Source organism: Eriocheir sinensis, chromosome 57 (assembly GCF_024679095.1).
Source record: "Eriocheir sinensis breed Jianghai 21 chromosome 57, ASM2467909v1, whole genome shotgun sequence".
Taxonomy (NCBI): Eukaryota; Metazoa; Arthropoda; class Malacostraca; order Decapoda; family Varunidae; genus Eriocheir; species Eriocheir sinensis.
The window spans coordinates 5,948,013-5,970,203 of NC_066565.1; the positions used below are offsets into that span (position 1 = coordinate 5,948,013).

The 22,191-nt window shown below is 42.2% G+C and overlaps 1 protein-coding gene and 1 long non-coding RNA gene across 5 annotated transcripts; one reads left to right on the forward strand and one right to left on the reverse strand.

Annotated features, from left to right (window-relative positions):
* Window positions 1-1,209: 1,209 nt before the first annotated feature.
* LOC126984727 (putative nuclease HARBI1) lies at window positions 1,210-6,817 on the forward strand. The gene is made up of 4 exons (XM_050838733.1): window positions 1,210-4,485; window positions 5,782-6,095; window positions 6,317-6,367; window positions 6,728-6,817. Exons 1-2 carry the CDS (start codon window positions 3,740-3,742, stop codon window positions 6,002-6,004), a joined length of 969 nt encoding a protein of 322 aa, XP_050694690.1. The 5' UTR covers window positions 1,210-3,739; the 3' UTR covers window positions 6,005-6,095; window positions 6,317-6,367; window positions 6,728-6,817.
* Window positions 6,818-6,864: 47 nt separating this feature from the next.
* Window positions 6,865-21,757, reverse strand: LOC126984733 (uncharacterized). Of its 4 annotated transcripts, none has more exons than XR_007737517.1 (5): window positions 19,919-21,757; window positions 18,601-18,802; window positions 8,064-8,298; window positions 7,679-7,807; window positions 6,865-7,085 (listed from the first exon to the last, which is right to left on the reverse strand). It is a non-coding gene; the product is annotated as an uncharacterized LOC126984733 (long non-coding RNA). The 4 variants fall into 4 exon arrangements; XR_007737515.1 differs by having other exon boundaries at window positions 19,690-21,757; XR_007737518.1 differs by having other exon boundaries at window positions 18,682-18,802; window positions 19,919-21,756.
* Between the last annotated feature and the right edge of the window lie 434 nt (window positions 21,758-22,191).

The following is a 22,191-nucleotide window of genomic DNA, read 5'->3' on the forward strand; positions in this document are numbered from 1 at the left end:
TTCTAACAGGCGAACCCAGCAGACCCATGGGGCTGGCGGAACTTCTTGCGGGGATAAACTCAGGCGAAACAGGGCTCAAACTACCCCGGACTTGCGTAGGAGAAGCATCTTGGGTACAACTAGCCCCTGCAGGCACTGGCTGTCCGTTTCCAGCCAAGCAGTCTTCAAGGGCCTTCACTCTGTCACTTACTTCTAGTATTTCTTTGTGTGTCGTCTCCGTACCACCTCCAACTTTTGTTGAAGATTTTTGTGTTATTTATCCAATTCTATCAGGCGTTGTCCCAAGTTCGTGTTCACATCATTAATTTCTATACGCACTGATTCACTTCAATCTTGTACTTTTTAGCTGTAGCTGTAATCCCGTGAAGCGATCTTCTAGCTGTTCTTTGAGTTCTTGGAGTGTTCCTTCTTGTTGTTGCTGTGCTCTTTCTTGTTGTTCTTTGAGTTCTTGGAGTGTTCCTTCTTGTTGTTGCTGTGCTCTTTCTTGTTGTTCTTTGAGTTCTTGGTGTGCTTTTTCTTGTTGTTCCTTGAGTTCTTGGAGTGTTCCTTCTTGTTGTTGCTGTGCTCTTTCTTGTTGTTCTTTGAGTTCTTGGTGTGCTTTTTCTTGTTGTTGCTGTGCTTTTTCTTGTTGTTCTTTGAGTTCTTGGAGTGCTCTTTCTTGTTTCTCCCCCTGTAGTCTCAAGGCTTCCAAAAGTTCAGTCAACATGTCGTCCCTCTGGGCAGCTTGGGAACGAGTCTCCATGGCGAAAAACAAATGCCTACACTCCTGACACCAGTGTTATGCCGGACGTGTTACTTGGGTTCCGTGTCACCGTCAGGAGACTCCGTGGGAGGGAGATATGTAAACACTTTGCACAGTTTCTGTAGTTTAATGTTCTTCCTTAGTAGTACACTTCACTCTGACTCTTCACTTACCACTAGCTTACTATCACTGGGACTGGCCCTCTCTCGCCCTCTTCTCCTATATATATCCAGAACAGTACAGTCTAGAATATTACAGTATATTTCAGATCATACAAGAACATGTAGCAAAAATATATGCGAGTTGGCAACACTTCCCGCCTGGCGCCTGGCCGCGCCCCGTGGGGCGCGGACGGCTCGCCTTTATCCCCGCCCCTTTGCTCGTTTCTCCGGGAGCCTTCTAGAGGCCTATGGTCGCCGGGGGAAGCTTCCAGCACAACAGTATTTGTCACAAGTAAGTAATAGCTGCAAATTTAATGGACGTACATATTTGTAAAAGTTGGTTAAATCGTCGTCCGTTTTCTAGTTTTTAAAAGAAGACGTGTTAGAATGGTAGATCGACTGACTTTCAACTGGTGTCATGGTGGTGTTTATGTGTTGAGGTGGTGTTATATAGCTCTCAGTTTATTACACACTAGTGAAGAGTAGTGAAGACGAAAATCAAATAAATAAGGGACCAAGTGAAGAGCTTTTCCATACAGAGGATGTACAGCCGCTAAATATTATAAATTCAGAAACACAAGAGACTGACTCAGAGAATGATGACAGACAGAGACACGCCAGTCCTCGTCGACAGACCGACTCGGTCGGCTAGATTTCGATCGCCGATAGAGTCGGTCTGTCTGCATCCTGCTACGGGCCGCCAATAGGCTTAGCCTGTGCTCCCCCGCGCAGGGAGGGAGCATTTTTGCACTCTTAACGGGCCGTCTTAGGACAAGGGCCCGATTCCCCTAGTGGTACTAGGGGATAAATCTTTGAGGAATGATGACAGTGAGGATCATAGCGAATACTATATCGATAATATAGTGAGGAAAACACTGACTTTTTCAGTGATAATTGTGAAAGTAACGAAGGGAATCCTATATTCGCCTCAGAATCGGATTCATCACACGACGAACAGTGTGACAGTGACAGCTCCGACAACTGTTTAAGGCCCTTTAAAAGGAGGAAATACTAGGTAAGATTTATCATTTATATAATTTATATTATGCTATTATCATTTATTTTATTAGGGAGTTAGCGGTAATCTAATATTCATCAGTTTACATTAGTACATGGTCCAATAGTACTATTTATAGCAGTTTTCTTTCTCATCTAATGTTTAAATTTACATAGATTTACATAGAAAATCAGACCACACAGACCCCATGGTCCAGACTAGGTGGTCTGTCCTTAAACCTAAGTGATTCTACATTAATCAGAAGACTCCAAAACGATGCATTTCAACTCTAGTTGATATTAAGTTGATGGAAGTGATGGTCGAGCTTGTTTTTGAAGGAGTCATTCGTGTTACACTGGACCACTGACGGTGGGAGCTTGTTCCATTCTCGCACTACAACGTTGGTGAAGAAAAATTTGGTGCAGTCTGAATTTACTTGTCTACATTTGAGTTTTACGCCATTAATAGCGTTGTTGATCTACATGTAAATAACAGGTAGCGCGGGTAAGTTAATTTATGAGACCTGGTTGGTATCCATGAACCGTCACACACCTGGCCAGCCACACTGGGGTTGCCAGGTCGTGTCATTTATGGCATTTTTGTCTTAAATCAAGGTGGTCGCCAAGAAAAGCTATTTTTTATGGTATATGTTAAGTATTCTCATAATAATGCCATATTTAGTTATCAATCTGCCATCTTTTGCCATTCTTGGGGACAATTATAAATGAATCTTCAGGAACAACTGTACGTTTACAATCAAATGGAAACACCAGAGTCTTTACAAACTAAAAAATATATATTAACTTTAGCAAAGTTTGCGATATAATATCAGTCATACAAATATTCTGATACTTTTCAATATATGTCCTTCTATAATAACAAATAGAACACTATTTACTCATGAAATATACGAAGGAAAAGCCGAAGATGTCCTGCTCCCTACCCCGCTGAGTCAACACTTTTCCCACCCCATCTGCACCCTCACGGAGTAGCGTAAAACAACCCCAACCACATGGGGACGCTTTACACTACGGTTTATGGTCACGGGTAAGGGATGGGGATGGGATGGGAATGGGGAAGTCTAATACTATGGCCACGAGACTCCACCACGGGACCACTCTTCGGATAAAAGATGACACTATGACTGTAAAAAAGTCAGTCAAAGATTTGGGTGTGATACTTGACTGCACTCTATCATTCAAAGAACAGATCAATCAGGTGGTGAGAACGGCAGGCTACCATCTGAGAAATATTGCATTTGTCAAGAAACACCTGGATGATAAGACTATGAAGATGCTTATATATAATCATGTAACTAGTAAGCTGGATTAATGTAACTCACTTTATTATGGCCTTCCCAAATATCTGCTGAAGAAATTACAACTGGTTATGAACAGAGCTGCAAGGGGTCTGCCCCCCCGTGAGAGAATAACGCCTGCACTTATAGACTTGCATTGGCTACCCATTAAGGCACGAATAGTCTACAAAATATGTCTCGACTTATCAAGCAACGCGACTTGGTAAACCTGGATATTTGAGAAATATTCTACAGGATTTTCATTTGGACACCACCATGTCAGTGAGACACAGTACAGAACGGCATAGACTCTATGAGCCCAGGGTCAACCTGGAACTGGGTTTCAGGGCCGGTATCCACGAAAGTGTCTTAGGCCGATGCCGTCGTCCATAGCAAAATAAAATGGCGGCTATCGTGCCTAACTTGCCTGACGTCGTACATAAAATTTTTCGACGGCCCTAACATCGTGCTTAGCGGTAAAACAGGCTGGACCCTGTCTTACCAGCCCTTAAGGACGATGGATTTGAACGTAAACAATCAAGATGGCAGCGCCACAAGAGCAACAACCACATCAGCCAGGGAATAATTACCTTAGAAAGGACGTTCTAAATGAACTTAATGATGCTGAGCTCATCAAGAGGTACAGGTTAGACCGGGAAGGTATATTATTTGTTACCAACCTTGTAAGGGCAGCGCTGAAGAGTGATACCAACAGGTCTAACCCGCTCACCCCGGAGTTGAAGGTTCTCATAACCTTAAGATATCTTGCTACTGGCAAAATGCAACAATGTAGCAGTGATGACCTTGGCCCCTCACAGTCCTGCATCAGCAGAGCCATCAGTAAAACTATAGACGCCCTTGCAGATGTTAATGTCCTCAAGAGGTTCATAACTTTTCCTGTCACCCAAGACAGCGCTGACCGAAAGAAAGCAGAATTCTTTGCTATAGCCAATTTCCCTAACATCGTAGGTGCCATTGATGGCACACACATCCGAATTGTGGCACCGAGGGATCAAGAAGAAGTGTATGTGAACCGGAAGGGGTATCACAGCATGAATGTCCAAGTTGTATTTGATGCCAATTATCGAATATTGGACATTCTTGCCAAGTGGCCAGGGTCAGTGCATGATGCACGTATCTTGAACAGCAGTGGATTGTCAAGATTGTTTGACGGAGGATATGTGCCAGCAGGAAGTCACTTGCTTGGAGACAGTGGGTACCCCTGCAAGACATGGCTCCTTACACCTTATCTGCGTCCACTGCCTGGACCTCAGTCACGATATAATAGGTAAATACATTGTCTTATTATTATTATTATTATTGATAGCAGTAGCAGCAGCAGCAGCAGTGGTATTAGTAGTAGTAGTAGACAGTATTAGTAGTAGTTAGGTTAAGTTTGGTTAGGTTGGATTAAGTTTCATTTCGGAAAGATAGTATTGGTAACATAACATAAGTTATATATATATATATATATATATATATATATATATATATATATATATATATATATATATCTATATATATCTATATATATATATATATATATATATATATATATATATATAACATGCACTAAAACATTTAAATATTTTTCTGGCAGGAGGTGAAATCAAGGTTACTTTGGTTTAGGACTTTGATATAACGTTTATAAGTAGTTTAGTCAGTGAGACTGGTAAGAACTAACACTGGGAATGGGGTGTATTTAGTACTAAATCTGACTCAACGCCCTATGCATTAAAAACCTTAACCTGTGCTCAAAGTTAAATTACTATTTGCCTGAGAATCGGCCACTGAGAGTTGAGTCCCAAATTTTGTCCTGTATATTTTTGCTGAAACTTTGATAACCACTAACTCATCATATGAACATTAGGTATTTTTATACTCGTACACCAGTCTCGAGATGGCTTTACTTACCCTTCTCATCTGATAGAGCTTTTCATCCTGAGCAATTTGAACCCCATATATACCCACCGCAAATTATTTATCATGTTGACAGTGATTTTTAAAGATTTACCTATTTCGGGCAAACGCCCATTGAGCAGCCGCAACATACCCTCAGGTGTATTGTCTGGGTGGTAACTGACAGTGATTTATTAAAGATTTATCTACTTGGGGCAATGTAGGTTACTATCGAGTGGCTAGGTTACGATCGACTGGCTGTTTACTATCGAAAGTGGCTAGGTTACTATCGAGTGGCTAGGTTACTATTGAGTGGCTAGGTTACTATCGAGTGGCTAGGTTACTATCGGTGGCTAGGTTACTATTGAGTGGCTAGGTTACTATCGGTGGCTAGGTTACTATCGAGTGGCGAGGTTACTATCGAGTGGCTAGGTTACGATCCAAGGGCTTAATGATCTTTAGTTTCGTTTCCAGTAGGAAATTCCTATGGCTGCGTGTACTGTGAGTGTGTGCCGCTGCTGCTTCTCATTTGTGAGGACGAAACTATTTTTTCCTGGTAGATTTCTGTCTATTTAAGGGTTTTTAGTGATTAGGCTATGAAGTGTAGACTAACTCAACAAGATTACCACTAGGACAACAACGTACAACAATTAATTACAATTAATTACCATTGTTATTCATCCAGGTCTCACAAAATTACACGCAGTATTGTTGAACGTGGAATTGGACAACTCAAACGCCGATTTCATGTTTTGCATGGTGAGGTACGATTGAGGCCCCCCTCAAGGTGTGCAAAATCATTCATGTGTGTGGAATGCTGCACAATATTTGCAAGGATAGGAATCTTCCTCTTCCTCTGGATGACGAGCAACCAATGGGTGCAGAGGCACAAGTCCCAGTGCCATTAAATGATGCTGCAGAAGAACCTGCCAATGCGCCCGGTGGTCACCGTAATGAGGGTCGTGCCTATCGGGATGCATTCTGCACCTTGCATTTCAAGTAAGTTGAATCTTTGCAAGAGAAACTGGTATTATGTTCTAATTTAATTAATTACTTATTGGAAGATCACTAATGAGATGAAGGTGGTAGTGGGGAGTGGGACGGATGGGTGAACAGGTGAGAGATGGAAAATAGATATGATCGATAAAATAGATAAATAAGTATACTTGCTTCACATTGATTTTATACATTTCTCTTAATGTCATCATTTCTCTTCTCAGCAATGAGGACTGATGGAACGTCCTCCAACAGGGCCTCGTGTACCTACCTTGGTAATGTTTCCTACCTTTTAATGCATTATGATAAATTTAAATTCCATTAGCATAGTCTCTCATCTCCTAACCACAATTTCTGATGACCTTCTTATGATTGTTTTCTAAAAGGAGACTAGAAAGCTTCACCATAGTATATCTTTCCACAGTAAAAATTCTAATTGTATAGTCAGAAACTATGCAATAAAAAGCAGTGTCAGTATAAGTACAAATTACAATACATATGAGTACTTAGCTTATAATAGTTTAATAATGTTAGAAATAACAGTATTATTATTTGCTTCTATGTTTAATAATTTTCAAGTTTAAATTTATAGTAACTAGCTATAAGCATCATGGCCTCAATTTTCTCCTAGGCAGCCTGTTCCTTGGCCCGCATAGCTGCCTCCTTGGCCCTCGCAGCGGACTCCTTGGCCCTCGCAGTGGACTCCTTGGCCTCATGAGCGGACTCCTGTGCTCGGGCAGCTGCCTCTGGGCCCGTGCAGCGGATGCCACTGCCTGAGCAGCTGCCTTGTGTTCCTGGGCAGCAGACTCCACTGCCTTTACAGCTCCCATTTGTCCCGTGGTGGTATCTTCTGAGTGTGTGGATTAATTGGGAAGCGCTTCTTCTGCAGATGCATCAACATATATTACAGTTGGTGCATCTGCAGATTCGTGGCTATTGATACCGACCAACGGATCTGCTGTTGCTCCTCCTGCAGCAGGTCTCACGTCCTTTCTGCAAGCAATGGATTTAATCATTACATGGTGTACAAGCTTGGAAGATGCAAGGACACACCTGCCAGCATAGTGAAATCACTCCTAGAATAGTATACTACATTATATAATCTATACACTATATTACCTTACATGAACACAATCTATCTTATATTCTTTACTAATTTTTGCTGTGCCTTTGGCCGGCGCCTTGTGTAAAAAAATTTCAATTAATGAATGATATAAACAACTGACTGACAGTAATTTCCTTTCTTTTTATTGAATGAAGCCTTAATCACAATGAATAGAAATATGAATATGGAAGTAATATTTTACCCAAAATGGTTATTTTAATAACATTGCTTTGATTGAAAAATAAGCATAAATTAGAATCTATGTTCTAGTATTTGGGGTAAAATTAAGAGAGGTTCAGAGAAATTAGGGAGTTGAGCAAAGAGGGTAAAGCTGCAGAATTTGAGTATAGAATGAAGGGAAGAAAGAGACAAAGAGGTAGGTGTCGTTGAGGTGGAGTGGAGTCAGTTTAAGGAAGCGGTAAAGGGTAGAGCAGGGGAGTGATTCATATAAAATGAACACAGGAAAGAAATAACTACTCACATGTCAGCACGCAGACATCCATCAGATCATCGACTTGAGGCTCACCCATTATTGTTTTGCTGTCTGGTCCCAGAATATCCTCAATTAGTTCGTCAATGGGATCCAGTGGAGGGGGAGGAGGACCACCACCTAAAAAATGGACACATGGTAATGTATACTGCATTTCTCTGAATACAAAGGTTGTAGAGGGACAGGTACGTCCTGAAAATCTATAGTTTTCAGCTGAGATAAAAAATGTAATAAGTTAATGGATGAATGAGAAAAAAATGCATTTCCGTGAACTCAGTTAATCTCTCGATATGGAGGTGTACCATTTTAAGTTCGGTCTGTTAAGTGTATAACACCGTTAGATAAGATTTAAACAAAAATTAGAAAATTAACTCACCTGTCCTATTCCGTTCCTCACGGAATCGCTGGATTTTTTGCCGAGACCGGGAACTTATGAAGAACCAGCGTTTCTTCACTTCAGCCGAGGTCCTGTAGTTGTTGAATGAGTTATTCAACTCCTCGGCTATTTGTTCCCATATCTCATGTTTCTTCCTGTTAGAAACTCCCGGCATCTTGAAGCTGGACTTCAAGGTTTGTACCTCATCCATGGAGTGGCTTCCATCGTTGGACAACTGCAAGGATTTAAATATTCATAAAATTTGTACGGAGTGGAAGAAATTAGAGCCAAATTAAGGCGCTGTAGCTCTGCTGAACCTTTACCATATCTATATATATATATATATATATATATATATATATATATATATATATATATATCTATATATATATATATATATATATATATATATATATATATATATATATATACATATATATAATTAAAGATAGCCAGAATGAGCAGATCCACATGATGATGTAGGTTAGATGGATTACAGTAATTTTACCCACATGTCAGTTTGCCCAAAAAAGGTAAGTCATTTCACCCACACTCATGAGTTCTTTTGCCTGCAAGTAGTATTGACTACATAAATCATGTGGTAAAACGTTATTTGATTTATAAAAGTAAAACATATTGCAGCGAATACTCTTAAGAAATGCATGTCACTATAGGTTAGGTTAGGCTAAGGTCTAGGTTAGGTTAGTTAGGTTAAGTATCATTCGCACATATGTTAAATTTAACCAATGGTAAATATTAACATATACATCATATGTGCAGATAGCAATAGAAGCACTAATGGTTGTACTGTTATGCACACAACACAGAAATGTGACTGTTGTTTTGTGCAACGACTTAGAAACAGCACCCAAGGGAATTTCCCCAAGAGTGTTATTTCTGTTAAAATACAACCATTTGTGCATTTCTTATTGCTAAATATCACCTTCTTTAAGTATTGTAGCTAAACTCAAACCCCATCTTCAACCTCACAATCACGCACTCGTAACCGTTGGTAGCCCGCTGAACACGTGGAGTCATTTGCACAAAAAAGGGTATAGAAGAAGTGTCTGAAAAACATGTCTTATTTCAAGTGGTGCACTTCTTTTTCGTCTTAGGGCATATTACCGTAACTTAACAAAAACCAAAGGAATTAATCGAGAAAGGGTGAAGTGACTCAACCGAGTGGGCAAACTGACTCCACCATGTGAACGAATTGACTAACTTATACTGGAATGATCTTTTCAAGTTTTCCTATAAAATACCATTAAGCAATATTTTTAATACCTTCAAGCCTTACCTGGTATTGTAGGACAGGAGGAGATCTGGTAGAGTTGGAACACACAACGCCGAAGGCAGGTTGTACAGTTAGGACGTGAGGCTGGTGACTGTTTGTTTACACAAATTCTCGTTTCCAACGGGAATGTATTTTAATATTTTTCTTTTCCAAGAAATACTGTCATTCACTCCGTGTTATTTGGTCAAAAATTGTATTGTAAAATTATTAAAATAAAAAACAAAGAAAATGTAAGTATAACTATGTTTTATTTAACATGATTCATGTCGAAATTTTGCTCGCTGTGCGTTCTAGCGAGACGAGCGACATCAACAGAGAATGGTCTAAGCACGATAAGTTACGACGGCCCTAACTCGTTGACCATAAGCTATGTATGATTTTGTGCTTAAGTAGTATCGGCCTTAGACACTTTCGTGGATATGGGCCCAAAGCATTTGAGAAGAGTGCCCTGCGGCTCTATAATGAGTTACCCGGGGACGCAACTTTAAAATTTCCCGGAGTCAGAGTCACAACTTTAAAATTTCCCGGAGTCGGAGTCACAACTTTAAAATTTCCCAGAGTCAGAGTCACAACTTTAAAATTTCCCGGAGTCAGAGTCACAACTTTAAAATTTCCCGGAGTCAGAGTCACAACTTTAAAATTTCCCGGAGTCAGAGTCACAACTTTAAAATTTCCCGGAGTCAGAGTCACAACTTTAAAATTTCCCGGAGTCAGAGTCACAACTTTAAAATTTCCCGGAGTCAGAGTCACAACTTTAAAATTTCCCGGAGTCAGAGTCACAACTTTAAAATTTCCCAGAGTCAGAGTCACAACTTTAAAATTTCCCGGAGTCGGAGTTGCAACTTTAAAATTTCCCGGAGTCAGAGTCGGAGTTGGAAAATTTTAACGCCATCTCCACACCCCTGGTTCTCAGCTTTAAGAGTCTGTTTGATCACAAGGCTCTAGTCACTCTTCCATCAATGTAAGAGGAGGTGTGATGCTATACACATCAATAACAAGACAGAATGGAAAGGTTTAAGTTCACAAGATCAAAAGGTTCAAGTTAGGGGCAAGATAATAAGGCTCAAGTCACTCTTCCTTCAGCGCAAGAGGACGCACTACACCACACTACTCTACCAGAGGTGGGTATAATGCTAAAAAGGTCTGCTAATCACTAATCCCGGAGCAGAGCTGTTTTTTCCTGTTCAGTGGGGCGGTTCGCCCCGGGTGACAGCTTGAGGGGGGTGCCATGATACAGGCTCAAGTCTAATGGCTAAAATCAATGACGTAGCTAAGGGAAGGGGTATTGGGGTCATATAAGAAGACGACCCCCCCAGGCCCCCAACAAAGGGGCCTGCTGCTCCCCCAAATGGTCCATTTGGGAGCCCCATTTGTTGCCATACTCATTTGTAGAAGTGTGTTGGGGGAACCCCACAAGGAGACAAGACCTCGGGTCCCCCGCCCCCCAGATCTCCAGCCATGCCGGCATATATAATGCCGCTGTGGATAATGATGGAGGTTTGATTACCCAGCTCCAGCCACGCGTGATGCCGTGAGTGATGGTGACTTGTGTTTCATATGACTGTAGCAGATGAGTTGCTTTTGCTTGTAACAAAGATGTTATTTACTATAAAGAACATGTGTTTGCATAAAGTTGAAGCTAAAGAATTGTAAGTTATCATGTGATGTTAAAAACTTGAATGTAAATGTTGGATGTAGCATGAATCTCGCTGAACAGTATCGTAGGAAGGTAAGAGGGAAGACGCCTAAGTGCGTGACGGAAACAAAACAAGCTCGTAATGGAAACATCTTCGTCGCATGCTTTTGTATTATTATGATAATAATAATAATAATAATAATAATAATAATAATAATAATTATTATTATTTATTATTATTATTATTACTATTATTATTATCTTAATTATTATTATAGTTTTATGTAGAACACCGAAAGCGTCATTAAGTGACTGAAGTATCATGCAGATATATAATAATAATAACAATAATGATAAGAAGAACTGAAGAAAAAATATAATAATAAGAATGATGTTAATAATAATAATAGTCAGCCAGTTTTTTTTCTGCTTTTCAGTGAATGTCTCTGAATTTGTCTGGCTGGAATATGTATGGGGATCATATAATAACAATAACAGCCTAATAAATTAAGGCAGGGCATTCAAAATCAGAGAGAGAGAGAGAGAGAGAGAGAGAGAGAGAGAGAGAGAGAGAGAGAGAGATGTAGGAAGTCAGTATGGCCGCCGTGCCATGCCATAGAGGCCTGAGTGCAGCACCATGCACACTGGTGACTGGAGGCTGTAATTGTGAATGCCTGCTGCTGTAAGGTGGGAGTCATTTTTTGGCAACCTTTTAGTACATAGATCTTAAGATACAAGACTGCTGGGGGCTGTGTGCACAGGGGCGTGCAGGATGGAGGTGAGGGCTGCATGGGGGCTGTGCGTTGTGGTGGTGTGTGTGTGCCGTGTGCTTGGCTATGGTGGTGACGTGTGGCAAAATGTGTACATTGCACACCAGAACATGACAGTAGAGGCTCAGGATACACATGACTCGCAGCACCACACTAGTACTATGGCACACAGTAGGGTGAAGGAACCTTAAAAGTTTGTTAGTATGAGGCTGTGACACTGCCAGGCGTGGCTGTCTGGCCGTGTGTGCGTATTAGTGTTTATCATCATATCAATTTTTTAAGCACGACTTATGAATCTACATTTTTCTGGTTATATAGGTACAGAATACACCTCAGTGTGAAAATGTCAGGTGGGTCCCAAACTTTTTTCATAACGTCCCCTTTTAATTTTCTTGGAAATACTTACTCCCTTCCCCGACTAAATAACTAAGTAAGCCTGATGCTTCCCACCCACGAGCGGCAAAAGTCCGGTGAGGGAGCACGCCAGTCAGTGCAACCATTAACTCTCTTTTGGTATATTATTATTTCAAATACTAAATTGTAACTCTGTATACATAATCTATCTTCATAGTCTTTCAAATTTAGTATTACTGCTTAGAAACAGCAAATTTTATTGCTGACAAATAAATGCAGCTAGGACTCAGCCTATTATTATATTACCAGAATTATTTGTTGTATCAATCACTGCAGCTATAACTGTTATTACCATATAAGTCACTTAGTACAATACCGGGTACAACTGCAGTACCTCAGTATTGACATCTTAATATCATATCTCCAGGGCGATAGCAGTGAACAGCAGACTTGCTGAGCACTGCGAGCGCAATGGGTGGCTGTTCGTCGACAATTGGGACCTCTTCTTTGGCAACGACGCCCTCTACGCTCGTGACGGGATACACTTGACGTTCAAGGGTGTTGAGGCTCTCTCAGACTCCCTTGAGCGAGCACTTGGTACCCTGAGGGATTTTTTAGTATAGGCGAGGGGGGGAGGAGTAATGGGAGCAATGGGAGGAGTAATGGGAGGGGACATCTAGCTCATAATATAACCAGGCAGCTTAGAAGTAATTCTAGAGGAGTAACAGAGGACGGGCTAAGAATCTTCTATACTAACAGCAGGAGCCTCAGAAACAAGATAGACTTACTAAGGGGTGAAGCTTGTTCAGAAAATTTTGACATAATAGCAATCACTGAGACATGGATAGACACTGCTAATAGAAATTTTAGATCAGAATTTGAAATAATGGGTTATCAGATGTTTCACAAAGACAGAAGGGGCAGAAAGGGAGGTGGAGTTGAGCTATATGTTAAAGACTCACTTAAATGTTTAGTTAACAACTCAGTCAAAACTAACATGGATTCAGAATCAGTTTGGGTGGACGTTTACAAAGGGAAAGAAAAACTAACTCTAGGAGTTATATACAGGCCACCCAACCTTAACAGGCAGGACACAAGTATATTACTACAGGAGATTGGCAGGGCGAGTATGAGTAGAAATGTCTGCGTAATGGGGGACTTTAATTATAGGAATATAGACTGGGAAGATCTAGTGGGTGACCTGGAAGCCGAGGACTTTCTTGAAGTTATACAAGATAATTTCCTTAAGCAGGTAGTTACTGAGCCTACCAGAGGAGATAACATATTAGACTTAGTCCTAACCAATAATGGGAACTTGCTACGTGAGTTGGAGGTGGGCGGAGAGTTAGGAAATAGTGATCACAGAGCAGTTCGTTTAGCTTAGACTGGGCGGTAACCCATGAACCAAACCCAGTGTTAGTGCCAGATTTTAGAAGAGCAAACTACGAGGGGCTTGAAGACATCTTGAAGGGGTAAACTGGGATAATTTAGGGATTCATGAGGGCCAGAACTGCGGATTGGAGAGCCAGGAGAACCAGGTAGAAATGTCTTACAATAATTTAGTTAGAGTAATAGAAGAGGGGCAAGAACAGCATATACCACAGCGAACACTTAGAAAAGAAAACAATGATCCTAAGTGGATGACTCGTGGACTAAAACACGAGATTGGGTTAAAGAAGGGAATTTATCAGAAAATAAAGAATGGGAAACACATCTCAGGGGCGATGCGTCGAACTATCTAGATTAGTTAAGAAAAACACCAGGATAGCTAAAAAGAACTATGAGATCAAAGTAGCAAATGAGGCGAAAAGTAATCCTAAGGGCTTCTTTCAGATGTATAGAACAAAAACACGGGAGAAAATTGGACCGCTGAAAACAAACACAGGGGAGCTAGTAGAAAATTACGAAAATATGAGCACATTGTTGAACGACTACTTCCTTTCAGTATTCACACAGGAGGATCGAGCGACTATACCGGAAAGAGTTCAGGTGTACGAGGGCGGGGATGGCGATAAATTGAGGGATATAATCATTACTAGGCAAGTAGTTCAGGATGAGATAGATAAGCTTAAGAAGAACAAGTCGCCAGGTCCTGACGGGATATTTCCGAGGGTATTAAAGGAGTTAGGTGATATAATCAGTGACCCACTAACCGACATCTTTAAGATGTCGGTAAATACTGGCTATGTGCCGAGCCTCTGGAAAGTAGCTAATGTGACGCCGATTTTTAAAAAGGGGGACAGGTCAGTTGCTTCAAACTATCGCCCAATTAGCTTAACATCGGTTATAGGGAAGATGCTGGAGTCCATAATAGCCAGGAACATTCGGGAGCATTTAGAGAAACATAGCTTAATTCACGACTCGCAGCATGGGTTCACAAAAGGTAGGTCATGCCTCACCAATCTCTTGTCCTTCTACAATAAAGTATTTGAGGCGGTTGACAGAGATGAAAATTATGATGTAATCTATCTTGAAAAGTTCCTCATCAACGACTGTTGCTTAAATTACAGGCTCACGGAGTAGAGGGTAAAGTTTTGAACTGGGTCAAGGCGTGGCTTAGCAATAGGAAGCAAAGAGTGCAAATCAATGGTAAAAGATCTGACTGGGGATGTGTTACGAGTGGGGTCCCACAAGGTTCGGTATTAGGTCCACTTTTGTTTATTATTTATATCAATGACTTAGACACAGGAATTAGTAGTGATGTTAGTAAATTTGCAGATGATACCAAGATCGGTAGAGTAATTGAGTCGGATCAGGACGCTAGTATTCTCCAAGGTGAACTCAACAGATTATATGACTGGGCGGATAAATGGCAGATGGAGTTCAATGTAGGGAAGTGCAGTATTCTGAGTGTAGGTAGGAACAACCCCTCACATAACTATTGCTTAAATGACACTCTCATAAGTAGGTCTGGGTGCAAGAGGGATTTAGGGGTCTTAGTGAGTTCTGATCTCCGTCCAAGGGCACAATGCATTCAAGCTAGAAATCGAGCTAATAGGGTACTGGGATTTATTTCAAGGGCGTAAGCAACAGAAGCCCAGTCTTCCTCAAACTATATTTAGCATTAGTTAGACCTCATCTTGACTATGCGGTTCAGTTCTGGTCACCCTACTATAGAATGGATATCAAAATGTTAGAATCGGTGCAGAGGAGGATGACTAAGATGATTCAGGGGTTGAGAAACTTGCCATACGAGGAAAGACTCAAACAGTTAAACTTGCATTCTCTAGAAAGGCGAAGGGTGCGTGGAGACATGATCGAGGTTTATAAATGGATGAAGGGCTTTAATAAGGGAGACATTCATAAGGTTTTGTTGGTAAGAGAACCGGGTAGGACACGAAGTAACGGGTTTAAACTGGATAAATTCAGATTCAACAGGGACATAGGCAAAAATTGGTTTACTAACAGGGTGGTGGATGAGTGGAATAGGCTTAGCAGTCATGTGGTGAGTGCCAATACAATTGTCACATTCAAAAATAGACTAGATAAATTCATGGACAGCGATATTAGGTGGGGTTAGATACACGGGAGCTTAGGGTCAAAGGAGCTGCCTCGTACAGGCCTACCGGCCTCTTGCAGACTCCTGCGTTCTTATGTTCTTATGTTCTTAGTTAGAGTTATGTTGCATTGCCACTACTGTTTCATAGCATACTACACTACATCATTATTAACGAGTTCCTAGAATAATAATAATGCCTTATATCTTACTATATTACAGTACTTAAGTATTGAAAAGTTCCTACCATACTCATAACTAGTCATAACCAGTACACTTATATAGCTACTGTACTTAATATTACTTTTGCTGCCCTTTTATTGAATTATGATTACAATAATCCCTCATCTATCGCGGGGGTTAGGTTCCAGAACCCCCCGCGATAAGCAAAAATCCGCGAAGTATGACGCAGTCCCAATAAATGATATTATAATTCTTGTTTCGACTTTTGACATTTGCTTCGTAAATACGATCTTCGCACAGGAATTAGTTTGGCGGGGCAGAAGAATACTCAAAGAAAGGACAATATGAGCATAGCTCACTTCTTCTATATCACAATTAGGTAAATATGGAAGTGGAAAGGGAGGAGAGGGCAAAGTGAGTCTTAAAAAAAATACCGATAGAGGATGTAAGAAGGGAGGAAAAGTAGTGGAGGAAACAGCTAGGGAGAGATAAAGAGGATGAAAACAAGGGTGTGAGGAGGGAGGGACAGTAGGGAGAGTCATGTCAGGTCCTGAAGGAGAGTCAGGTGAGCTCCTGAGAGTCATAGCAGGTCAGGACTTCAGTCAGGACATGACCTAACCCTCACTTCTGCCCCTCACTCCCCACACCCTTTCCATTTCACCTTCTGTGTGTGTGTGTGTGTGTGTGTGTGTGTCAGAATGGAGTCAGGTCAGGGCTTTGGTCAGGACATGACCTGACTCACTTCTGCCCCTCCCTCCACACACCTTTCCTGTTTCCCCTTCTGTGTGTGTGTGTGTGTGTGATTGTGTGCATGTGAGTGAGTGTGTGTGTGTGTGTGTGTGTTCATATAATCTAATGGGGAAGGAGAAAGGGAGGAAGAGTGATAGAGTGAGAGATAAGACTAAAGATAAGAGGGTGAGAAAAGAGGAAACAAGGGAAATGAGTGGAGGAAATGGGACAGGAAAAGAAGAGAGGTAGGCAGGGTCAGGTAAAGGTGAGGAAAGAGGGGGAGAGAAAAGGTGTGAGTGGGGGGGAAAGAGATTAAAAGAGAGAGGTAGGGAGGGTCAGGTAAAGGTGAGGAAAGAGGGGGAGAGAAAGGGTGTGAATGGGAGGGAAAGAGGTTAAATGAGAAAAACTGGGAGGGAGGTGAAAGGAAAAGAAGAAAGAAATAAGGAAGCAGAAAAATATGGGGACGGAGAGGGAGAAGAAAGAAAGGAAGTGGGGAGGAGTGAACCAGGGAAAAGACTAACGGCGCAATAGGCTGCGACGGAAAAATAAAAAAATAGGTGGGTGACGTAGATGCTTATTTAGGTGTGTTCCTACTTACGTTGATTTATATCGTTTTCATTTTTTAGGCTAGAAAATGCAGATTACTATACCTGGGGTGATAAAGATTAATGGAGTGTCACGTGCGAGTGGATCAGTGGAATTGTATAAAAATTTACATGATAGGAAACAAACAGACAGACAGAGAGACATACATACAAACAGACACCCACGCATCGTGTTGGTCCAGAAGTCACTTTCTGTTACTTCCTGTAGCCTTAAGATGCCTAGCGTTAATTAAAAAGATAATATTTGATTGTTCATCAGAGGAACGTAGAAGATAGTAATTTTCCACCTAAGTTGTTTGAGGAGGAACCATACTTGCTTCTAAAATTTATCAGTACCGTACTTGATAACTCCTATAATATACTCAATCAATTCATCTTTACTTTTGTGCGTGCCACTCATCTGGTTACACTTAGCACTAAGGTCTGACATCCTCAGGCTGAAGAGGTCATCCCTGATGGCACACAACTTTGAGAATCTGGTGTTCCTCAAGGGGAACCCGCACCTATTGAAGGGGAAGTGGCTGTCCCAGAAGGAGAAAGAGGAGACTGTGTAGTACTACTGTACTATTGGTAAATGAGATTTCTTTCAAATTCTTTGTGTATTGATTCTATTGAATGAATACTATTGATTTATTCTATGAAAATAAAACTTAAACTTTATATATAAGGTTGTACAGGTAACTCTCGATTTACAAGAGTATTGTGTCCTTGAAGAGGTCGCGTAAATCAAAAATAATGTAAATCAAAGAAGAGGTAGGTTTCTATCGAAAAATAAATATTCATTAAGTGGAGAGAGAGAGAGAGAGAGAGAGAGAGAGAGAGAGAGAGAGAGAGAGAGAGAGAGAGAGAGAGAGAGAGAGAGAGAGAGAGAGAAACAGCCATATCACCGAGATATCCACTCAGGCACTCAGTCTCAGCCTCACTTGTGTGAGGAAGAAACGAGGGACACCATGAGTGACTGGCTAGTATTGGTGCCGGTACTGAGCATTCTGGTACCGGTACCGTACTGTATAGCTGGTACCGTTAGTACCAGTACTGGTACTGGTACCTTCCCACCCTTATTGTTGAGTAGCGTGGCAGCATGAGACATCTAGTGGCCACTCCATAAAATATCGCATATAAGTGAAAAAACGTGTAAATTAAACATTTATTTGGATTTTGGACCCCGTGTTATTTAAAAAACGCGTAAACCAAACTTGCATAAATCGAGTTACCTGTAGTATTATTCACTGGAAATTGTTTTTGTGGATTTAACAACAAAAAAATAAGTAGACTGTTGGGAATTTGATTAACAGAAAAAAAAAAAAAAAAAAAAAAGTGTTAGCAGACCAGCAAACCTGGAAAACTAGCATATTAGTGATTAGCGAGCTAAAGAAAAATTATTATCTGATTAGCGATTAGAGAGCTAAAGAAAAATTAGCGGGTGCCCAGCTCTGTACTCTACACTGCACCAGCTCCATACAGACTTACACGTCACTACAACACTTGGGAATCTTTGGCGTGGCGCTGTGTCTACAATAACCCGGCCAGCCCAACACAGACACTACGTACACTGGCGGCTGTGACTCTACTCTCCGGTGGCTGTTGGGTTACTGACACCGGTGGGGGCACTCTGCAGCCTCGACCAGTGTGCCTTCATCTCCTCCAGCTTCTTACGCCTGAAGGACCCTTTCTGTGAGGAGGGGAGGCTGTGTTAGTATGTATGTTTGTTACCACTGATGCAGCCGGACCTAAACATTCTGCATGATGAGGGGAGACTTTGTTTATATATTAATTATGCTGCAGCTGGCCCTGAGAATTTAGCATGGAGAGGGAAGACTTTGTTAATGTACCTTTGCAAAACTAAAGACACTTTCCCAATCTTTGCACAATACAGAGGCTGTCCCAATCTTGGCCACCCCTAGCTGGGCAGGAAAGGATGCTGCTGATTGGCTAGTGGCGGGCGGAGTGTCTGAAGTCTCCTCCACCCACAACTCACGTAGGTTCACAAACTGTTCATGTTTCTTTGCACGGGTCACCTGTTACACGAGAAGCAGGTTTTGTTGACCTCATTGAATCAAGCCGTGACTGTGCAACTGTAACACAATTTCCAAAACTAGATAGGGTAAAAAATAAGTAATTGTGGTGAGTAAAACTGAGAGAATATCATTTAATGTCTATACCACTTATTGCAAAGCCTTCACTGCCGCCTCTTGTGTTGCAAAGCACCATCTGATGCAGGAGGACTGTGTGTACAAAAAAATGTTATCTTCCTAACCTGATTCCATTACCAATGCAAATAACGATGACAAGTGACAAGTGGTGTAAACATTAAGTGTGACTTACTGAACTTGTCACCCTTATTACTTTATTTTTTGCCCTGTCTAGTTATGTAAACCATGTGATGGTTGTACAGTCACTGCTTAATGCAAGGATGTCTACGAAACTTGCTTCTCGTGTAACAGGTGACCCGTGCAAAGAAACATGAACAGTGTATGAACCTACGTGAGTGTGGGTGCAGGACACCTCAGACACTCCGCCAACAACTGGAACCTGCAAGCTGACTGGTCTCAAGCTTACGTGAGGAACGTCGGGAAACTGTACTGCCACGGCCACTCAGAGGCAGTCCAGGCGGGAACAGGGTGAGGGAGGCACAGACCAGCACACCCTGCCTCCATGCAGCAGCAACAACCTTCCTGATGCTGTCACCTCTGTGATCTTGTGTCACTGCATGGGCTGTCTGCTTCTCTCTCAGTCAGCAGAGAGGCAGCAGGGTGTGGCATTCAGAGCTGTTTATTCCTTCACTTACTTGTTCACTGTTTGTTGGGGACACAGCCCAAGGGAGGGGGACAGAGCATCATTGTCAGGCAGCCCAGTGCGGGCAAGGGCTGACCAATCCCACCAACGGCTGCCCGGGGAGAAGCGCAAACTGTCGCGCCTCCAGTCAGCAGCCTGGGCCCCTGACCACTGCACCCCTCCACAACACAGGACATGTTTTGAAGCTCGTCTTAGACACTTCTGAGGCAGGGCAGTACAATGGCCGGAGAGGTGTTAGAAGCACTTGCATCTGTGGTACTCTTGGGTGAAGCACACCACTGTAAGGCATTGATTCTTTTGCTGCAGCAATGGTTTATAAATACATGTTCCAGCTATTTTAGTGTTAGGTGACATTCTCTTGCCCCTCACCTCACAGAGGAGTAAGTAATTCACTGTAGCTGTGAGACTCAACCAGGCTCCAGGCCCAGGTGCAGCTGCCACAGCTGTGGAAAGTCAGCCATCAGTATTTCCCTTCCTCTTCTTGCTGTGGCTCCTCTCCTTTTATCACTTCACAGGCAAGCCTTCTTTCTTCCTTGTCTTACAAGATCACTTTTACCTCTCCTTCACTTCCCTTTCCCCATCAGGCTCAGCTGCTGCTAACACCTTCGTCACTATAACTACTGAAGGCAAACACACTTCAGAAATGGATCTTCATGTGCCTGGCAATGTCTTTCTTTATCTTAAAGAACTTTCCACAAACATCACACTTGAACTCTCTAAGGCCATAGTGCCTGAAGACGTGTTCATTGAGTGTCTGCTTCCTACTGAACCTTTTCCCGCACTCTTCACACTCATGACTTTTTGCACCAGTGTGTGTAAGGGTGTGTGTATCAAGGTTACCCTTCTTGATGAATTTTTTCCCACATTCCTTACATTCATAGTTCTTCACACCAGTGTGTGTAAGGGTGTGTGTATCAAGGTTACCCTTCTGGATGAATTTTTTCCCACATTCCTTACATTCATAGTTCTTCACATCAGTGTGTCTAAGGGTGTGTGTATCAAGGTGACCCTTCTGGCTGAAATGTTTCCCACATTCCTTACATTCATAGTTCTTCACACCAGTGTGTGTAAGGGTGTGTCTATCAAGGTGACTCTTGTGGATGAATTTTTTCCCACATTCCTTACATTCATAGTTCTTCACACCAGTGTGTGTAAGGGTGTGTCTATCAAGGTTACTCTTCTTGATGAATTTTTTCCCACATTCCTTACATTCATAGTTCTTCACACCAGTGTGAATAAGGGTGTGATATCCGAGGCCTTCCCTTCTGGTGAATTCTTTTCCACACTCCAGACACACAAACTTCCTCTCTCCTTTGTTGCTGGAGTTGCCAGCAGCAAGTTGCTTCATCTGGTGACCACTGACCCTCCTGCCCCCTGCAGCAGTCTGCTCCTGCTTGTCCGGGGTACTCATGCTTCTTCTTCTGGAGTGTTTCAGGGGGCCATGGAGGCTGTTGTTAGTGTGTCGTTCTGTCACCAGGGTGGGGATCCTGTCAGGCTGGCCGGACTTCTGTAAGAAGGTCTGTGTACACTTGAGGGTGCGGAAGGCAGTGTTGGGGCTGAGGGTGTCGCTGGCCAGCAGGTCCCCAGCGCTGGCCCGTGGGTGTGGAGCCTGGCCATGGATGCGGTGAGGTGCAGAGGGAGTGTTTTAGAGGCTGGTTGCCTCTAGTGATATATACTTCACGGCGGCAGCCTCGGCGTGTGTGTTTTTGTTGTCCTGGCAGTGTTTTGGGGGCTGGTTGCCTCTATAGAGTTCTTCTGCAGTGTTTTACGGGGCCGCTGTGCTTGGCGGCGGCGGGGCTTGTTGTTGTTCCTGCTTTAATTTACAGTGTTGCCAAATGCGGGTGTAATAGCGCTAAACTGAGGTGTGAAATGCGCTAGAAATGCACTAGGAAAATTTTCGTCTCCTCCCCTTCATTGAAGATAGTAATAGCAGCTAAATAATTGTTATCATGATAGTATTGTTATGCCGGTGTGGCGAGATCGGTCAAAATATCTCGCCACACCGGACGTATACTTGGGTTCCGCGTCGCCGTCACAAGACAACGTGGGAGGGAGATATGTAAACACCTTGCACAGCTTCGTTTAATATTCTTCCATAGTAGTACAATTCACTCTCACCTGGTTCTCTCACCTGGTGGGCTTCCCAAAACCCGGTAGACACAGGGCCCAAAAGGAAGCCGCACTCTGCTGATGCGCCAGCCCGACTAGTTCAGTAACCTCCGTACATACAAATACATGTGCTATAGACAGAGCTGGAATTGTGCA

Bases quoted from the DNA above. Each gene is read 5' to 3' on its own strand.
- LOC126984727 (XM_050838733.1), top strand. From the start codon at position 3,740: ATGGCAGCGCCACAAGAGCAACAACCACATCAGCCAGGGAATAATTAC. The intron at 4,486-5,781 runs GTAAATACATTG...TTATTCATCCAG, and splicing joins CCTCAGTCACGATATAATAG to GTCTCACAAAATTACACGCA.